The sequence below is a fragment of the Strix uralensis genome, chromosome 4 (genome assembly GCF_047716275.1).
Source record: "Strix uralensis isolate ZFMK-TIS-50842 chromosome 4, bStrUra1, whole genome shotgun sequence".
NCBI lineage: Eukaryota > Metazoa > Chordata > Aves > Strigiformes > Strigidae > Strix > Strix uralensis.
Genome location: NC_133975.1, coordinates 47,093,777 through 47,111,825, shown reverse-complemented (window position 1 = coordinate 47,111,825; position 18,049 = coordinate 47,093,777). Strand labels below are relative to the sequence as shown.

At 40.8% G+C, this 18,049-nt stretch overlaps 1 protein-coding gene across 1 annotated transcript; it reads right to left on the bottom strand.

The window, feature by feature from the left end:
- Positions 1-26: 26 nt before the first annotated feature.
- On the bottom strand, positions 27-16,035 carry PPID (peptidylprolyl isomerase D). The gene is made up of 10 exons (XM_074866588.1): positions 15,877-16,035; positions 13,795-13,935; positions 13,242-13,348; positions 8,625-8,813; positions 7,708-7,830; positions 5,978-6,084; positions 3,245-3,386; positions 917-1,003; positions 794-836; positions 27-252 (listed from the first exon to the last, which is right to left on the bottom strand). The coding sequence occupies exons 1-10, from the start codon at positions 15,959-15,961 to the stop codon at positions 164-166; spliced, it is 1,113 nt and encodes a 370-aa protein (XP_074722689.1). The 5' UTR covers positions 15,962-16,035; the 3' UTR covers positions 27-163.
- Positions 16,036-18,049: the final 2,014 nt, after the last annotated feature.

Genomic DNA, 18,049 nt, shown 5'->3' with positions numbered 1-18,049 from the left:
GCTTAAAAAAAGAAAACAACTCCACCTTTGAACAATTTGTCTTTATTATTAGACTTCTGAGTTGTAAACACGGAAAACTGCAGTAAAGGGCAAATGAAAGAAGCAGCTCCGTTTATCCTTTTGCATGAGTTAGTGCATAGATTTAAGTTTAAAAAAAAAAAAATCAAGCAAACATTTTAGCATAAGCTGCCTTCTCTTTCTCCTTTTGGGCTTTTATCTTCTGCTTGATTCTGAGTGTTTCTGTCTGGATAGCTGCTTAAAAAGAAAATCCATGATACAGTTATAGTAATCTCTTTACATTAGGTCTCCTAATATGTCACAACCAGATCACACTGCTGCAACTTAAATGAAATAACATGGGTAATAGAACTGCATTTAATCTTCTATTAGGTCAGATACTAGCAGCAAAAAACCCCTTGTCCCTTACTTTGTTTCACCTGGTAAGGTAACCAGATAGAGGAGGGTGTAGCAAGCACCGTATTGGTGCCAACACAGAATTTATGAGCTAAAAATCTTATCCAATCAGACCAAGAAAATAAGAAAGTTAGTAAGACCCCTATGACATAGAGGCATGCTCTTGACCTACATAAGCACGTTTCCCAGCGCAACAGAAGCATCACTGCTGTATAAAAACAGGCTTTCCACCTCAGTGGACTACAGGCTCAATATATCAGTGTTTAAGCTGTTAGAAGCTAGCATTTTAGGCATCACACTGGTGTGATTTCCTAGTAAATACTACCCCGGTTACTTTTCTTTAAGAATGTAAAGAATTTATAGACAACTTGATTTTTACCTTTGTCTTCAGGGGCTATTTCATGAGCCTTTTTAAGATCAGCCTTAAATAAAAGAGAAATATAAATTAATGTTCTGATTAAATTTTTAGATTTAAAAAAAAATTAAATACTGTGTTCATTACCAATGCCTGATCGAGATCTTTTATTCCCTGCCATCCTTGAGCCCGTCTGTAGAGAGCTTTAGTATTTGCTGGATCTATTTTAAGAGCCTGTAAATTTAATAAAATTGTCACATTAACATTTCATATACTTCACAGCCTCCCATCTCCACAAATGGTACAGTTCACACCAGCAGACAATCTCCCCAGTTGGTTTGAGGGTAAGCTGTCAAAACATTAACTGTGTAAAAAGGAAGGCTATAATGTAGCACACTGAATAGCTAGCTAATCAGTTTTAATACTGTTGCACCAGAAGTGGTCTTCTGTGAAAGACCAGCCTATGTGAGGATAAACTGGAACCTCTGTGTGTGTGTGTGTGTGTCTCTCTCTGTCAAGGCAAGGTGTTGCTGCAGTTAAAATTACCCTAACCTTGAGTCTCACGGTACGACTTTCTATATTCCAGCTCCTTACTTCACACCAAAAAAACCCATAAATGGTGTCATAAAGAAAACACAGATTTCCTGTAAAGCTTTGTAGGCTAGAAAGATACATACAAGCAATCCATCTCATGCTTCAGGAACCTTGCCAAGTTCCAGTCATTACGCCTTTTTTGAGCTGAATGGTTTCACTAACATGCATATGCCAGCTCTAATATGACAATATCAAAATAGGAAATACAGTGGTGGGGCAAAGATATTGTTCCACTATTTGATTAATTATTTTTTCAAAACACCTCGGTTAATTTGGCCAGCTAGCTGTTTTGTTTTCTTGCCTGTGAAGCACACACTATAGAACTTTCCTGCAGATAGTTCTATAGCATGTCTTTTTTTGAATTATTTTAAAGAATATAGTTTCTTACTGATTAGAGAAAACTTCTTTGCATGTATATGTGGCTTAATAAATTCATAAACTTTAAATCATTAATTAGGATTATAGACATTAGGTGATGCATCCAGATTTTTTTAAATCGCTTCAGTATTGGCTGTTAATATAAAGCAAGTATTACTCTGGGTGCTCATCCCGATCTGTCTCCTATAAAGCTTAGAGCCTCTTCTGTATGAAGAATTAGAAAATTAGGTGTCTGTACACTTAGGTAGCATTCCTTGTTTTAGCTCGGCCACTGTGTTTACAGCTACCTTAAAGCAAGGTTTGTTAGTACAGGTTCAGGCATTTGTAATTCCTTATTTACAGCAAATAATGTGTGTATTACAGATTGCTAACTTAAATCACTTTTGGCCTTAGGAAATCATAAAAGAGGAAGTGTCTCATTAACAATTACCTTGAACTCTACTAGTTAATCTTAGGAAACTGGTGTTCTGATTAAAATACTGATGCACTGTTTAACACTTTGTTATGAGATGTATGTTAAATACCTTACAGAAGTCTATTACAGCTATGGAGTTACCTTTACGTAACAATTCTGTAATCTTAAAAGGAAGCAGCGGGTTTTTTTTCACAAAGGTAAGTATTACGATTATCTGTAACACTTAAATGCTGTTTCAATTTTTACCATTTTCTAAATGACAGATACCACATTACACAGTTTTCTTATTTTTTTTCTTTCCTCATTCCCCATTTGTCCATTCTGAACATAGGTTTATGAAAGTTTTCCATCAGCAGGCTAGAAAGCAAGCCAGCTCCCTAAAGACCCCTCACACACAGATTAGCCAAGACTCCTGCTTTCGGCATGAAGCTCTAGGATTTGCTGCTCAGGATCCTCTGCTAACAGATAAGAGCATTCCTTACTCTGTTTCCTTCAAAATTTCAGAGTTTTACTGAATTATTTAAAGTTTCCTCAAATGTACTAAATTCTGTCAGTATGTCTATGTCACTGTTCCTGTAATTCTGTTATCTTTCAATATTTCCATATTTATTATTCTTTCTTTCTTCCTATTCACTGGTTTCATTTCACCATGAAGCCTACACAAAAGGGCTTTAGTTAGAAAAGTCACTTCAATTAATAAAATACAAAACCATCAAATCTAAAAGCAAGTAAAACGTTTTGCTCGTACTAGCCTTCCCAAGAAAAATATTCCTCTTTCACTAAAGACAGCTTAACTCTTTGTAATATAAAAATTAGCTCTGCAAACCAAACTGACAATGACAGTGTGTGTTTTTTCTGGCAGTAAGCAACAGTCCTCTTTTGTTTGTTTCTAATGAGTCATTTCAATTTCAAAATCTTTTTTAAAAACCACATACTGGAAAGTTAGTAATAACTTCACAATCAGCCTTCTGCTTTGTATACTTTCAAATCATAAGCTTGTCAGAAGTCCCATTAAAAAGCTTTGTAGTTTCAGTCTCCATTTTCTATATAGGCCAATTGTTCAGCAAAATACTAAACATTAAACTTACCTCTGAACAACTTTCAATGGCTCCCTGCCAATCCGACAGTTTTAGTTTACAGGCGCCAATGTTTAAAACACAGGTCAAAGCAGCAGTCTTTAACTTTGGTTTGTCTGTCTCCTCTGCCACTGTTTCAGAAGCTTCTACATACCTGCAGAAAAACAGATTTACAAAGAACATGTATTAGTCTTGCAACTTCCATCTTGTTCTGTCCTTAGCTATCTTTCCACAGATATGTGCGAACTGGCCTCTCCAAGCTGGTATTTTTAAAGCAGCTTCAATTCCACTACTACAATTATTTTTTAAACTAAATATATAAAACCTACCCTGACAAAAAAGATGAACTCACTGATGAATGTTCTCCTGTAACTCCTAGTCCTCCACTGTACTAATGGCATTCTTTTTCTTAGACAAATGGACTATTCTAGATGACATGAAACCATTAGAATTTATCTCAATGACTGTTTATTCTCAGAAAACATGTTGCTTACCAGTGGCAAAAAGTCAGCATCACCACTGCACCTTCCACGCTCACAAAAAGCCTCATCTCTTCTTCAGTTCCCTCAGTAATATTTTAATTAGTTTAGGCATTTATGGCTAAAATCTGAAGCTAACTTATACTTTGTAAAGGAGAGTGGTTTATGAGCATTAGTAACTCCACCTTCTTTCCACTGTCTTCCTTCATGACTTTTTTCCTGAACTTCAAAACTGACACTGGATCAGGACTAAGCCACATCATTTACTGCTTCTCTGTTTCATAGGCAAACTGTATCTCATTCTTCTTAATTTACAATGTGCTAATGGTTTCAGCTTTTTATTTCAAGTGGCAAAGGTCTGTTGTGAATACAAAAGTTCTAACTCTTTTAATGGCCTACTTGATAGCACTTCTGTGGTTTTTATTTAAAAAATAAAAAGCATGTATTTGCATACCTTCACATTTTAAGCATGCTATGATTAATGCAGTCGTTGGAGATCAGTGCCTATGCAAGTTCAATTTTTGCATGCCTTATCTTTTGAATGTTGCATGGTTTGTATACAACTTTGGATCACAGAAATAAGCAATACTTAAAAAGTAAATTAGACACAGTCCCAGTGATTTTTCCACTCGCTGGGCATCATGTAAAAGATGAGAACCAGAAGAGAGAGAAAAGGATAAAAAGCTAAGGAGAGTGAGAATACAAAACTGTGTTATGTTCAAACCAAACAGAATATACCTATAATATTTATAAATCATGCCAAAACATGAAAGACTGCAACCATTCTGGAAATAAAATCAGAGCTTCCAACTCAGTAAGAAATTATTAAGATGAATATCAAGGGAGACAATAGGAAGTAATACTTTTTTGACAAAAAAGTGTCAATTCTTGCAGATAAAATACATTTTTTAAAACTGGTTAAGCAGCAACAAGACAAGAAAAAGAACAGAAAGTTGTAATGGTTACTGTTGGTACAAGGAAAACAGCATTGCCAGATATTTTGCTAGGCAAGCTGTACAGAAGACATGGGAGATACCCCAACAAGACTATTCTAGTCCTATCAGTTTTGGCAAAGTGCCAGCTAAAGTACACTGTCCTACCTAAAGTATTAGATTTTAAGATACAATAACATGGCATGTCCACAAAAGTATGACCTATAGAGAAGAGCTGGAATGATCAGATTTGTTTAGTCTAGAAAAGTTACTATCATTTTCATCCACAAGGACAAATAAGCACCAAGTAGCAGCTGTCTACTCAAACTGGAAGAGCCTTCGCTGGGTGTGCTTAAGAGTGAGCAAGACAGCTAATGGTAAGGGATGGTGTAATTACACCTGATATTTACCTAAGAAGGAGGGAGAGGAAACTGACAGACACAACACAAAGGTCCCTAAAGATCCATTCCAGCCTTTTTTCTGTATGATTTCTAAAAGGTTTACATAGAAATCCTATTTACTTCGGGGTTTTTGTTGGTCTACGATGGGCTTTCTGAGGGCAGGCATAGATGTAGCATCTTGGCTTAATATCTGTAATTAAAGGAGTCATTTTTATCTTTCAGAAAGACCTCATTTGTTTGAAAGTTAAAAACTCAGCTGAAGCATTAAATATGCCTGAATTCTTTTTCTTTCATTGTTACTGCTAGTTAACCAGTGATCATTAAGAAGGCAGGGATAAAGATCAGTATAAAAAAAAAGGTTTTTAGAAGCAGCTCATACTCATAAAGCAAAAAGCATGAGAAGAAGAAACGAGCAGTATGGAAATAAAAGCAGAAAGACTGTGATTTTGAAAGCAAGTCTGAATTATACATGGAGTCAGGATGATGGTATGGAGCCTCAGAAAAAATCATAATGAATTAATACGGGTCCCATTTGGGGGTGTTCTCTCTTGAATTTAGCAATTTCCTAAACCTACTGGTTTTTAGAAATCGGAGAAGTATCTCCCTCCTTTCCTGTCCATTAACTACCCAGTATACTATTGTGCTTTTCTTCCCAGTTATGCACCAGCACAGCAAGTATATTAAAAAAGAAGCATTTAGTTAGTTCTAAACAATATTTCCTGCCTATATCTCTTACCTAGCAATGAGTAGAAGACCTACTTGAAGAAGTAGCTAAAAATCAATTAGATGTTTTCTGGATTCAGGAGGCTCCTCTTTTAAAAAAGAGAAGAAAAGAGCACAGCAACAGGCACTTTTTAAATGGACATATCATTGCTTGATAGCAGTATTAATTTTGGTTACAGGAACTACCTGATTGAATGATGATAGCCTTACCGTAAACTTTTACTATACTTTTTAGCTGCCACTGCCCAATTTTGCGATTTGAAGAAAGTATTTCCTATATTCTTTATGTCTTCTGCTATGGCCACAATCTTGTCAACCTAATAAAATAGATGGAAAATATAAAGTATGAATGTACCTATGAAAGAAGTCTTGAATTATTTAATGTTTAACAGTAGGATCCCATGTCCATCCTCTTTCAAAGATTATAAAATCTGAATAAAAATATTCCAACTTTAGACAAATACTAGCTTCAAACCAGTGCTATAATATTCTCTACTTTATGTAACACAATAGTCTGACATATGAAATTCCTAATGGGTTTTCTACAGTGTAAAGGGTGAGAAAATACCAGAGACAACATAGCAGTTCAACTCCTTCCCCTAAATGCTGCTACCCACGCAGAACTATATATAAAGGTGTTGACCATTATTCATGGAAAAGAAGACATGCTAACAATCAAAGTATTCAACCAAGACCGCCTTATTCCCAAGATTTTGTCTTCTGCTTCTCAAAACGGTGTTAGTCACCTGAACTCTGCATGCTCTCAAACTAGAAGTCATATCAACATAATTCTCCTTCTTTCAAAACACTTAAAACATCTATGGAATAAGAAAAAGAACCTGTCTGTCTTTATAAAATCCATCACTTCTATTTCCAGAATGGCATACATTTCAAGCGTGAACTTACTTTTCCAGTGGCAGTAAACAGTTTATAATTACTGCTGTCTACACCACAGTTGTCTTAAGCTCTGTCAAATGTATATATTGCCAGTTGTAATACTATCAGTTTACACTTCTACACTACTAGAATTAATAACCTTGAAAAAAACCAGATCACAGCATGAGACCAATGTCACCATGGTTTCTGTAGTTGGTTTATATGAACAAGTTTAAAGTTAAAGGAGGCAGGCACCTGCCAACTCTGAACCACAGCAAATGCTATCCAAAAACATTTTCACAAGTTGAAGTGTTTCTTAATAGCCAGATACAAGGACTTTCTGGTTTCTAGCTGTAAAGGTTTTTTACTATTCTATTTCTAATTCTGTATTTGGAATCTACACACGCAGTGCCCTTTCTTTTCCCTCTCACAAATCATTGTTTGATTTACACAGTTTATCTATTTCACTTCCATGATAAGTAAAAACCTGCAGAAGAGCTGCTTGCTTTCACCTGTCTCCTCACTAACTCTCAACAACAGGTCTTCCTTCCGTTTGAACAACCTGAAAAGCAAACAACTACTGGGAATTGAGAACGACTAGCTCTTTCTCAAATCTTTTAAAAAGGTTGATCCTTTATTATTTCTAGTAAGTGAGGGAACATCATTTTAAGAGTGGTTATTTAAAAAGTTGCACAGAAAAAGTGTGTAGGTATAACACTGAGTTAGTTATCTGCAGGATGGAGTTCTAGTAATCGCAATTTGTCACTACAGCACAAATAAAAGTAAAAAGAAATGAAGAACAGAAAAAAGTAAGTGTAATAATTGTAAGTAATTGTGGCTTTAGTTACTGGGGAAGAAATCAGCTGCAATTAGCACTGAAAAAAAGAGACAGCAATCTCCTCCCACAGCATTCTCTTTCCTAAATGTGATTGTCACCACTTAATCAGGACCTTGATCGATTCTTAAGAAAAAAGGCTTAGTGAACATCATCACAGACACCATGTAACTCAGATTACCTACAAGTCTTGCATTCTGTAAAATACCTTAAAAGAAAAAATACTTACATCTTTCAAGTCTATATCTGAATCTTCAGGAAAATCTGGATGAGCATCTCCAGATCCATCCTGGGGAACAATTCCCCAATCATCTCCTTCCTTTAGCTCTCCACATTCTGCAATAACGCACAACTGAAAAAATAAAGTGTAAATAGCAGTATTGCTTATTAAGACAATTTAAAAAAAAAAAAAGCCACAACAACTGAGTGCTCTTTGAAATTCAGTAAAAATGCTTTTTCATCTGTTGTTTGGGTGCATTGATTTCAGAAACCCATCAGATAGATCATTAGCCTATCCTCCTCAAAAGGCTTTTAACACAGAAAGTGTTGCATTCAGAGGAGCAGCATTCCAAGAACACCATACCCACGCTCCACATAGAAGCTGGAAGAGGAACTGGCAGCAAGCTGAGCTGCAGCAAAACACAAGACATGGAAGTTCTACTACATTAGAGAAGACAGGTCTTTCTTAAACTGCCAAGTCTTTTAAAGTTACAGAGGTATTAATTTTTCAAACAGCCACAAACTGACATGGCCCACATACTGATTGCTTTTCCAGAAATACAACGACTTCTGACAGAAAATTTTCAAGAATTACATATCGCTTAGATAGGGTTGTGAATTCCACCTTTTAATTTCGTCACCCGTCCTACACTTCTAGCTATGCATTTCTACCTTCACCCTGATTAAAGGCTTCCACCCTCACAACTGTATTGAACAATAAATCAATTGTTTGTGCAGGGGAAATCTACAGCAAAAGAACAAAAGCCTCTTAACAAGGACAGTAAAATGGAAACTAACACTGTTTGTAAAAATAACTGGCTAGCATTTAATAGTTCTAAACATTACACCAAGCATTTAGAAGAAACTAATATACATCATATAATGGAAGAATAAACATCTTCCCTAAATGCTTTGGATTTTGTTTACCTTAGCCGGATTTTCTCCTTTTACTTCAACATTTTCTAGTATTTTAACTACACCCATTCCTTTGATCACTTGGCCAAACACCACATGCTTCCCATCCAGGTGAGAAGTAGGCACCGTTGTAATAAAGAACTGAGAGCCATTAGTACCAGGTCCTGCATTTGCCATGCTCAGCAGCCCTGGTTTATCATGCTGCATTGGGAGGAAAAAAAAAAAAAAAATCACAGTCATCATATAAAAGATAGGTTATAAAACCATACAGAAAGCTATTAATATATACAGGACAGCCATAATGATAACTTGGTAAACCAGACAGTTAGGTACGGTTGGCAACTAATTTTACCTGTCATGACTGAAGAGGGCAAACGCCCAGCTCTGCATCTTCACTTGCTACCTAGCAGTCTAGCAAGCAGAGCCACATGTGTGACTTTGTGCTGTAACACCTGTCTGCTTCTTGTACGCTCGATCCCCTGCATAGCTTCTGACTTCAGACAGATCACCTGAGAGACATGTGAAGTTCCTCCCTGGATTATTCAAGACCACTGGCCTCAAGAAACAAAGCTAAATACCACTTAAACCAACTTTAATGTTACACTGTCAAGATGGGTATGTATTGTTCATTTTATAAGGACTACTCACACAAAGTATGTTGTAGAACTGTGGGTTTTAGGGAACTGTGGTCTTTATTACTTAAAAGGTTGGTGGGGTTTTTTAATGCTTTCACTTTCCTAGAGAGACAGTTTTTATTCTGTTGGGATTTTTAACCATCTAATTATTTTCACTCATGCTACCAGGCCACAAACTAAGAAAAATTTATTAAACAGCCAAACATGAGAAGATACTGTTTATCTTGTTTCCTCTAAATACTTTTTCCTTCTTTGAAATAAGAATTGTCTTGCTCCATCACACAGATTGTTTCACTTTCACTGCAAAAATGTACTTTTCGTATGTGTTATGAATCTCTTGTTGTTAAACTGGCATGATGCAGCCATTAAGATATTATTCTCTTCAGGTTGATCTTGATATTAAGTGCAAGGAACTCTGTTTAATGCAAGCGAGTAGGTTATACCAAGACACTGGTACATGCCTGAAGCATGCAAGCTGTGGTACCCTAAGAAACTTGATACTGTGGGGAGGAGGGGAGGAAAAAAATAAAGAAGTATGACAGCACAGAAGAGACAGGAGCAGAAATTGCTGTGAAGTAGAGCTCAGAGCTCGACGAGAGGTGGATTAGTTTGAAACAACAGCCTGGGACAGCTATATTTAAGCATCTGGTTTGTCCCTATAGTTTCTACCACTTCAAAGAACCTGTTGTTTTGAAATCTGTTTCCCCACACAGTGTTTGGATTTCCATGGTGGTAGGGAGAACTCCTTGCCTGAGGTGTTCATCCAGTCATATGGCACAATGAGTCTGAATTTTTCAACCAGGATTTGGCTCAGGAACTCTGGGAAAAGGTGGTACAGCTGAGAGCTAGAATTGCACCTAGCCAAGAGAAAGCTACTGGAATAACCTTGGCTTTGTCTCTTCTAATGTTGAAACTCATCCTGGGAATCAGAGACAGCAAATGACAGAGAGGAAGCCTGTGTTCCACAGCAAGAAAAGGCATCTGCTAGCAAGCCTGCAGGAATGCAGTCTCAAAAACAAACACCTGACATTTTGCGTTGTAGGTGCTGGCAAACAAGTTACTCAGAAGGGTCCCCCTTTGCAAATATTTTGAGGCTGGTCACTGATTCACTGCCCAAGAGGCTGAATAAGACCTGTAAATCTTAATTTTTTTTTTCAATTAAAACTAATGCTAGACAGCAATGGTTTATAAACAAAGAGCCAAGTAACAATAAGCTCTGGTGTTGCCTTACACCCACACGTTTACCTTTTGTCTGTAAAGATTTGGAGAACAAGTTGGAAAGTTACGGTCAGCAGTCTGGCAGCTCCAATCTTCACACTTACGTGCGACCCCATTTTGTCTGGGACCAAGTCTCAGCATTAGTCCCATGATCAGAGTCCCTATTTATAAACAAAACTGTTGTCACTCATGCATTTTCTTGCAATGAGTGTTTTGAAAAACACTGCAGATAGCTAGAGTGTCATTCCCATGACAGTTTCTGCTTGTCATTTTGTAAGCTTATAAAGCAAGTTTAAAAGTCTGGAGAAAATCACATCCTCTGACAGATTCAAGGCTTGCAAAACTATGCCATGGTAACAACACTACTTGGGGACTGTGCGAGTTGGGTGTTCTACAACAGCACTGCCATTAGCTGAAGAAGTGACACCAAAAAAAGCCTAGTGGGATTGATCTGACATGGTAAGCTGACTACTGACAAGGTTTTGCAGTTTATTGCTATTTAGAGGAAACCATACAAACAACACAAGAACAAACAGAACAGGTATCTCCAGTGCCCTCAAGTGTCAACAGAAGCAAGTCATTGTTGTCCAGGACAGTGGTTTGAGGTCAATCTGCAGGACTGCTAAATTAAGTGCAAGATCCAATGAATTTCTATGTGGTAGAGGGCATTTAAGTCCTACTAAAATCCTAACATAATCGGCCAACAGATGATGGGAATTGACCTCCCAGACTGCACAAGATCCAAGTGAGTTCAACTCATGCCTGGCACATTGACAACTTTTGTTATAGCTGAGCAGTCAGAGAAGTAGAGAAATGGGGATCATTTCCATTCCATTCATAATTACCTCCAGATCTCACTTGACAGTACCAAAAAAGTAACTGACACAAAGTCTCCTTCTTCAGGGAGCTAGAGATCCTGTGACAAAGGCAACACAGAAGAGTAACTTTAAGTAGCAGTGCTTTGGGCACCACCATAGCAAGTGTCAGACTTCAGAGAACAACTCTCACAACTGTAATTAACTCTATGATGAATGCTGGAGCTACATTTACAGCTATTGCTCCGAACTGGTAATGGACTTTGATGCCTGATTAATGGAGGATTGTCGTATTTTCTTTTCCTAAAATACTATTTGGAACAAGCACAATTGCAGTCAGGGTTTTATTTTAACCACGGGACAACAATGCCAGTAAGTTTTTTAGTCAGTGTTGTTGAGGAGTCATTCATATGCTATCACATAATAACACAATATGAAAACAGTTAACGCCAGTGCTGAGAATTGTCACACCTACAGCAGCGGGTGTGCTGGCTGTTGTAAGGGGTACTTGCAGAACATGTTGTTTCCAAGTAGTACTCCCACCCAGGTTCAAGATGCACTTACTGATAGTTCAAGCACAGGGGATTTTTTCCAGCCACACAGCCCTTTGAGAACACAGATGAGCACTCAGAACAATTATTATGGTTGCCACTTTTCTCCAGAATAGCTAAGTCTGCTAGCCAAAAAATGTAAGTCACAGTGTAGAGGTAATACTTAAATTTGGAGATCTTCAAATCTTAAGGTACACAGACCGGCTGTACAGTATGGTGAAAAGCAGTCTTCCTCCCTTTCTGGAATACCCATTTTTAAAGAAAGGTAGCACTAAAATGCTTTAAACACAAAAAAAGATTTAAAAATACAGAAGGCAAACACTTCTTCTTCAAAAGCATAAAAAAGAAGTCACTCATGTCAAAAGACAGACCCTGGAGGCATCAAGTGCATTTGATTTTGATGACAAAGAGAAGCCTGAAGAATGGTAATGGACATTTTGAAGGTTATGCCTTTGCAAAAGAAACAAGATACAGGACACATCCTGAGAAAACTGTTGTTCAAAAATCGTACTTGTTATGTATTGCACCTGCAGTCTTCCTGGTGTCATGAGATGTGAATTTCAAGGACAAAGCCAGTTTTAGAATTTTGTACTCTCGCAGCATAGCTCCCTCCGAGCTTCCGGAATCTGGGCTGACAAATCTCCTTGTGGGACTACACTAATGGTTGCTAGTAATGAAACAGTGAGCTCTGATGCAGGAATGGGAATAAGTAATGGGAGGGGTAGGAATTTCTGCCATCAAAGCCAGCATCTCTTAAAATGACATACTCAGATCAAGACCTTTGCATAACAAAACAAAAACTTGCTTTGTTCACATCACATTTTCCCAACATTTTGGGTGAAAAAAAAGCCATTTGTAAACAGCCTTTTACTTCTCATTTCTCTGAAAATAACTGTAGTGGGGCAAATGCTTGCTTTTAAATTTTCCTTTGGATTAAGTCTACAATCTACCATGGATTCCCCACTTCTTAAGAAAGGTATTTCTCACATCTGATCTTATGAATGTTAGTAGTATATGGAAAAAAAAGCACAAAATCCATTTAATGCTAACATGCTGTATATGCTTGACTGACAACATTTTCCACTCTTTTAAAATAATATCCCTAATTTGATGAGAACTAAAATATTGTTTCAAATTAATTTCTGATGGTGAAATGAAGAAGAAAATGTAAACTACGGTTGTCTTTGTGTTAATGAGGTTGACCTCATTTTGTATGTATTCATACGTGTATTTGTTCTGTATTTAACAAAGACTTTAAGGACAAACTAGTTTGGGGCTTTTGCTGCATCCTTTCCACTGCTTAAAAATACGTTAACCTTGGACTAAAGAGCGCTAATTCTGAACTTGAAGAAAAATAAAAATCACTGAAACGTCAAAAACTGAATAAAATTAGTAGTTTCAATAGAGTACCTTATAATGGAAGTTCTCATCTTCAAATTTTTCACCATATATACTTTCTCCACCTGTGCCATTTTGGTTTGAGAAATCTCCACCCTGGACCATAAATTGCTTAATAACTGTAAAAGAAAATAACTATAAGATACAGCAGCAAGGCAGGAAAGGCACAAAGAAAAACAATTCAGAGATGAAGAGCAATCCCTGTCACCAGCACCTGCACCTAAATAAAACCAAAACCCACCTTTTATTTATCAAGTGTCCCCCAAGTACTCCGTGTCAGTTAAGTGGACATCACTTCATATTTAATCCTTTACCTGAAATCCATTTCAATCTATTCACAACTCATAGTAAACCAGTTTTACTATTACTAACTTACTAGTAAATTTATAATTTACTATTGTCAATGCATGGTAAGAACATCTAGTCATTAGGAGGATCAAAAAGTCAAAAACTTACTTTCAGTCATTTCTTAAACAAGTGCTCCAAAATACTATATAACATTATTTCAAATACTGATAATGGAGGACTTCTGCTACCAAGGAAAACAGACTTTCATAGAACTTACTTCTGTGGAAAGGACATCCTTTATAATGGAGAGGTTTTCCAGTGGTAGGCCCTGTTCCTTTCTCTCCTGTACATAACGCACGGAAATTTTCAGCAGTTTTAGGTACAACATCAGCAAATAATTCAAAGACGATGCGTCCAACTGAAATGACAAAGAGAGAACGAGACATAGTTTTAAGTCCTGTCCTTGGCATGGTGATGTGTTGAGCAAAGTGCAAAGGAAATTAAATGTTTCAGACTTGATTATTTTTATTTCTATTACTATCAAATTTACATTTTGGGGTTGTTCCATGGCAATCGCTGGCAGAGTTATGTTAGGTTTTTAGCAAGCTTATTACTAACAATGAATTCCACTATCAAAAACAATTTAGGGGGAATAAAGACAGATTCTGCCAAAAACTACCAAAATGCCAAACGCATTTTCTGCCAAAAAAATGTGTGTGGGAAATCACACACACATATATTAAAGCCAAATTATGTATTTTAACAAGCATACTTATGTCTATTCTAACATGCATATGTAGCTTAACCAAAAATAGATACAACAAAAATAGACTGTCTTGTGGAGACTTTTTTGTGATCTAAAAGCTTATGTCAAACATGTACACCAACCTTACTCCTTGTTGTCTTAAACCCCAATTTTACTAAGATACAGTACTTTTTAACATGCATATGAATAACGGCTATTTACAGTTACAGACGCTACAAGCAATTGTTAAATCCAAAAATGTACGTTTTAACTGAAGGAAGTGAAACTGGAGTAGCTAACAGATCCTGTAATAGTCAATAAATGGATTCTGTGTCAAATGCTCATCTCTTCATAAACTGGCTTCTCAGAGAGCTATTTCTCACTCCTAGCAGCCGCCATCAGCTGATGTGCTCCTGTTTTCTCATCAGCCTCACAAGCCAATTAGTTAATATTAACTTCACTCTACTGGAAGCTGAATGTAAATATACTAATTCTAATTAATACAGGAATGAAAACAAATTAGACAACTGAAAGTCAATAAAAGGCAAATCATCTTACAGATATTCTTCTTTTACTCTTTTGAGTAGCAGGATGATTAAATGAGGCAGTATCTTGACAAAAAGGCAGCATCTATCTTCACCCATGCAAATTCTGAAAACCTACACTTTCAAGTATTACCCCAGCTTCCGTGCTGTTGTTTTCTTATTTCCATTTTGACCGTTGGCCCAGATTTTCAAATGACCGCTGGCAACACCGGCGATGCCAAGAGAACCACCATGGCCCATCAGCTGGTCCGTGCTTTCACCTCGGCAGGCCAGCGCTGCCGGCGCGGCCCAGGCCGGCCTCGGGGCAGCGGCCAGGTGAGGCCCGGCACGGCATGCTGTCGCACGTCCCCAAGACGTGGCGGGTGGGAGGGAGGCCGCGGCTTGAAGCCGAGGAGCCGCGGCCTGGCACGCGGGTCGCTCTGACCGAGGCCGAGCTCGGCGCAGCGGCAGCACGTGGTAGCACGGGTGTAGGAGCCGGCGGCCGCCGCCACCGTCAGGCGGCCGGGGACCCGCGTGGCGCAGGGCCCTGTGCCAGCCCGCCACGCTTGGCAGGACGCGGCCGCCGAGGGAGCGTGTCGCAGGGGTCGCTGGTGGCCGTGTGTGTACCTGCTCCCCGGCATCACCCACGGGGGCTTCCCTCAGCTGGGCGCCGATGCTGCCATGTTGCCTCCCTCTCCATTTTCCTCGGGCCTGTTCGTTCTGGGGGGAGGCCGCAGAGGGAGGGCGCGGGGCCCCGCGGGGAGGCCCCCTCCCGCCCCACGGGAGGCCGGTTCGCGGCGGGGCCGCATTCCTCCTCCTCCCCGGCGCCGGGTGCGCGTGCGCCCGCAGCCCGCGGGGACAGCGCCCGGCCCGGCCCGCCGCCACCGGAGCCCAGCGCTGCCGCTCCGTCGAGAACGTTCCGCCCCGCGGCCGGGCCCGGGCATGAGCCGCGCCGCTCCCGCCCCGCTCCCCGCCGCCCGGCCCGGCCACGCGCGTTCCGCACAGGGGTGCCCCGTCCGTCCGTCCCCCGCCCCGCGCCGGGTCTCGCCCGGGTCCCCGCCACGAGGGTCCCTTCCCGCCCCCTCCCCACCTCGCTCGCCCCCGATGTCCACATCGAAGAAGGCGCGGGGGTTGCAGGGCTTGCTGGGCCGGGCGAGAGGGGACGGGTGCGACATAGCGCAGCTGCCCGCCGCCGCGGTGGCTCCGCCTGCTCGGCCGCCCGCGATTCCGGCCGCCGCGGGGTCGGGGCCGCTTCCCCGCTCCTCCCACCGGCGGGGGCGGGCGGGCCGCGGCCGCCGCGGGGAAGGAGACCTGGCCCCGAGCTAATGGCGGCGCGGGCCGTGGCGGTCGGGGGGCGCTGGGGGAGCGCGGCCGCGCTGGGCGCCTGGGCCGGCAGCGCTGGCGAGGCGGGGGTGCCGCGGGCGGCCCCCGGTGCCCCGGGCACGGCCTCGCACTGCCGGGCGGGGCCGCGGGCGGCCGGGCGGAAAGTCCGCGGGCGGTGGCGCAGCGCGGGGTGCCGCACGGCGGAGCCAGGGCCCCGTGAACGGCCGCAGGGCAGGAGAGCCGCTGCGCCCCGCCGCTGAGCGGCCTGGCGTGACGGGGCGGGGAAGGTGCAAAGGAAAAGCGTTTCTTTCTTGAGGATAGATACCCACAGAGAAGGCCTGGAAAGGCGGGTAAGGAGAGAGAGCTTTGATTTTGCCTGGGTTTATGTTTTCTGAGGGAAAGGCAGGCTTTGTGAAAAGCTGTGGCCCATGAAAAAGCGGGCAAATTGGCAAAAGTGACGCCACATAAATGTTTAGGAACACCCAATAACTCCAGTCTTCTTAAGGCCAGAAAACAAAACGTGTTTCTTCCCAAAGCATGACTGTGACAATAATTGCTCCAAGGCAAACAATCTCTTTCAGCCACTCTGTTGACCAAGGAACGTGAGTACCATCAACAAACTGTCAGGGCTCCTCAAGGTGCAGGATTCCCAAGCAGATGAATGGTCAACACAGCCACATCCTGTGCTCACTGGCATCATGAAGGCAAGGTATGTGTTGAGGCAAAAGCAGAAGGGGCAGAAAGGTGCGGGGCTCTGACTTTTGCGAACTTACAATCCATCCAGGAATGCTGCTGATCAAAATGAGCGTCTCTGTTCCTTGGACTTCTCTAATCCATCCCAGAAGCTTCTGCATTCGTTCTTTGATTCATTGTATCCTCCGAAGGCTTTCTCCTTTAATTCACATCATCTTTATATGTTTGGACTTGAGCTTCATCAAGCTGGTTTTCATCTCTCTTTTTCAGTATGTTCTCAGTATTAGACGTGTCAGAGGGCAGTTGTAACTCCCAGACTGAAAGAAAAGGTAAAGTAGCACTGATATTAAGAGCACTGCAGTTCATATACTGCATCGTGATCATTCCCACAGCCTCTGTACCAGATGTTGGATAGAAGGGGTGATCGGCACTGAGCGCTGTTGCATATTGCATCTGGGAACCCTTAACAGAAGGAAAAACCATCTGCTACCATCTGGGAACACTTGGTGAGGAATCAGTGGAACCACGCTAAGGCATTTCTCGCTTCGAGCCAGGTCATGCAGCTGTGTCAGGGATTTCGCATGCTCCACAGTGTCAAAGGCCACCAAAGTTTTGAGTCATCTGTAAGGCGCCAGGCATCTGGCCATGGTCACAGGCTGAGGTTTTTATCATTACGCTTAGCCTAGGTGAGGAGCAGTGGTGTAGGAGAAGTGATCTCAGTGAGGCAGTTGCTAGCCAAGTGAGTACGGTCTAGAGGAGATTTCTTTAGCAGACATCAGAGTAAAGTGTGTTTTGTTGGTGTGTGTCCCCCGCAAGAGCTGTTGGCAGCTTCCTCTCAGGAAGAAGCAGTGATTCATTCTTCCAGGAGCAGAGTTACGCAGTCCCTGCAGTTTTTTTCCTGGCCAAATTGGAATAGTCTAGATTCTAGATTAGTAATTCATATTACAGTAGTTGCTCTGAAGTCCCTATGTGCAAGGTACTTTAAAGGGGCAAAGAAAGAGGCAATCCCTGTGCTAATTTGAAGATGTGAGCTGAACAAGAGAGAAATTAAACAACCTTCTCAGTGTCAGTAGGAGGTTCTGGAAAATATGTGAGCTGAATGAGTATCTCCCAAGCACTGCAGTAGCATAATTACTATACATATTAATTTATAGCCATTGACAGATTATAAAAAGCAAGTATAGTGTGACTTCTGTCAAGAATTTACTGACTGATTTTATGTTCAAATTAATATATTAAGTCATACA

Bases quoted from the DNA above. Each gene is read 5' to 3' on its own strand.
- PPID (XM_074866588.1), bottom strand. From the start codon at position 15,961: ATGTCGCACCCGTCCCCTCTCGCCCGGCCCAGCAAGCCCTGCAACCCC. The intron at 7,831-8,624 runs GTAAACAAAATC...TTATTTTTTCAG, and splicing joins AAGGAGAAAATCCGGCTAAG to TTGTGCGTTATTGCAGAATG. The intron at 6,085-7,707 runs GTAAGTATTTTT...CTATTTTATTAG, and splicing joins CAGATATAGACTTGAAAGAT to GTTGACAAGATTGTGGCCAT.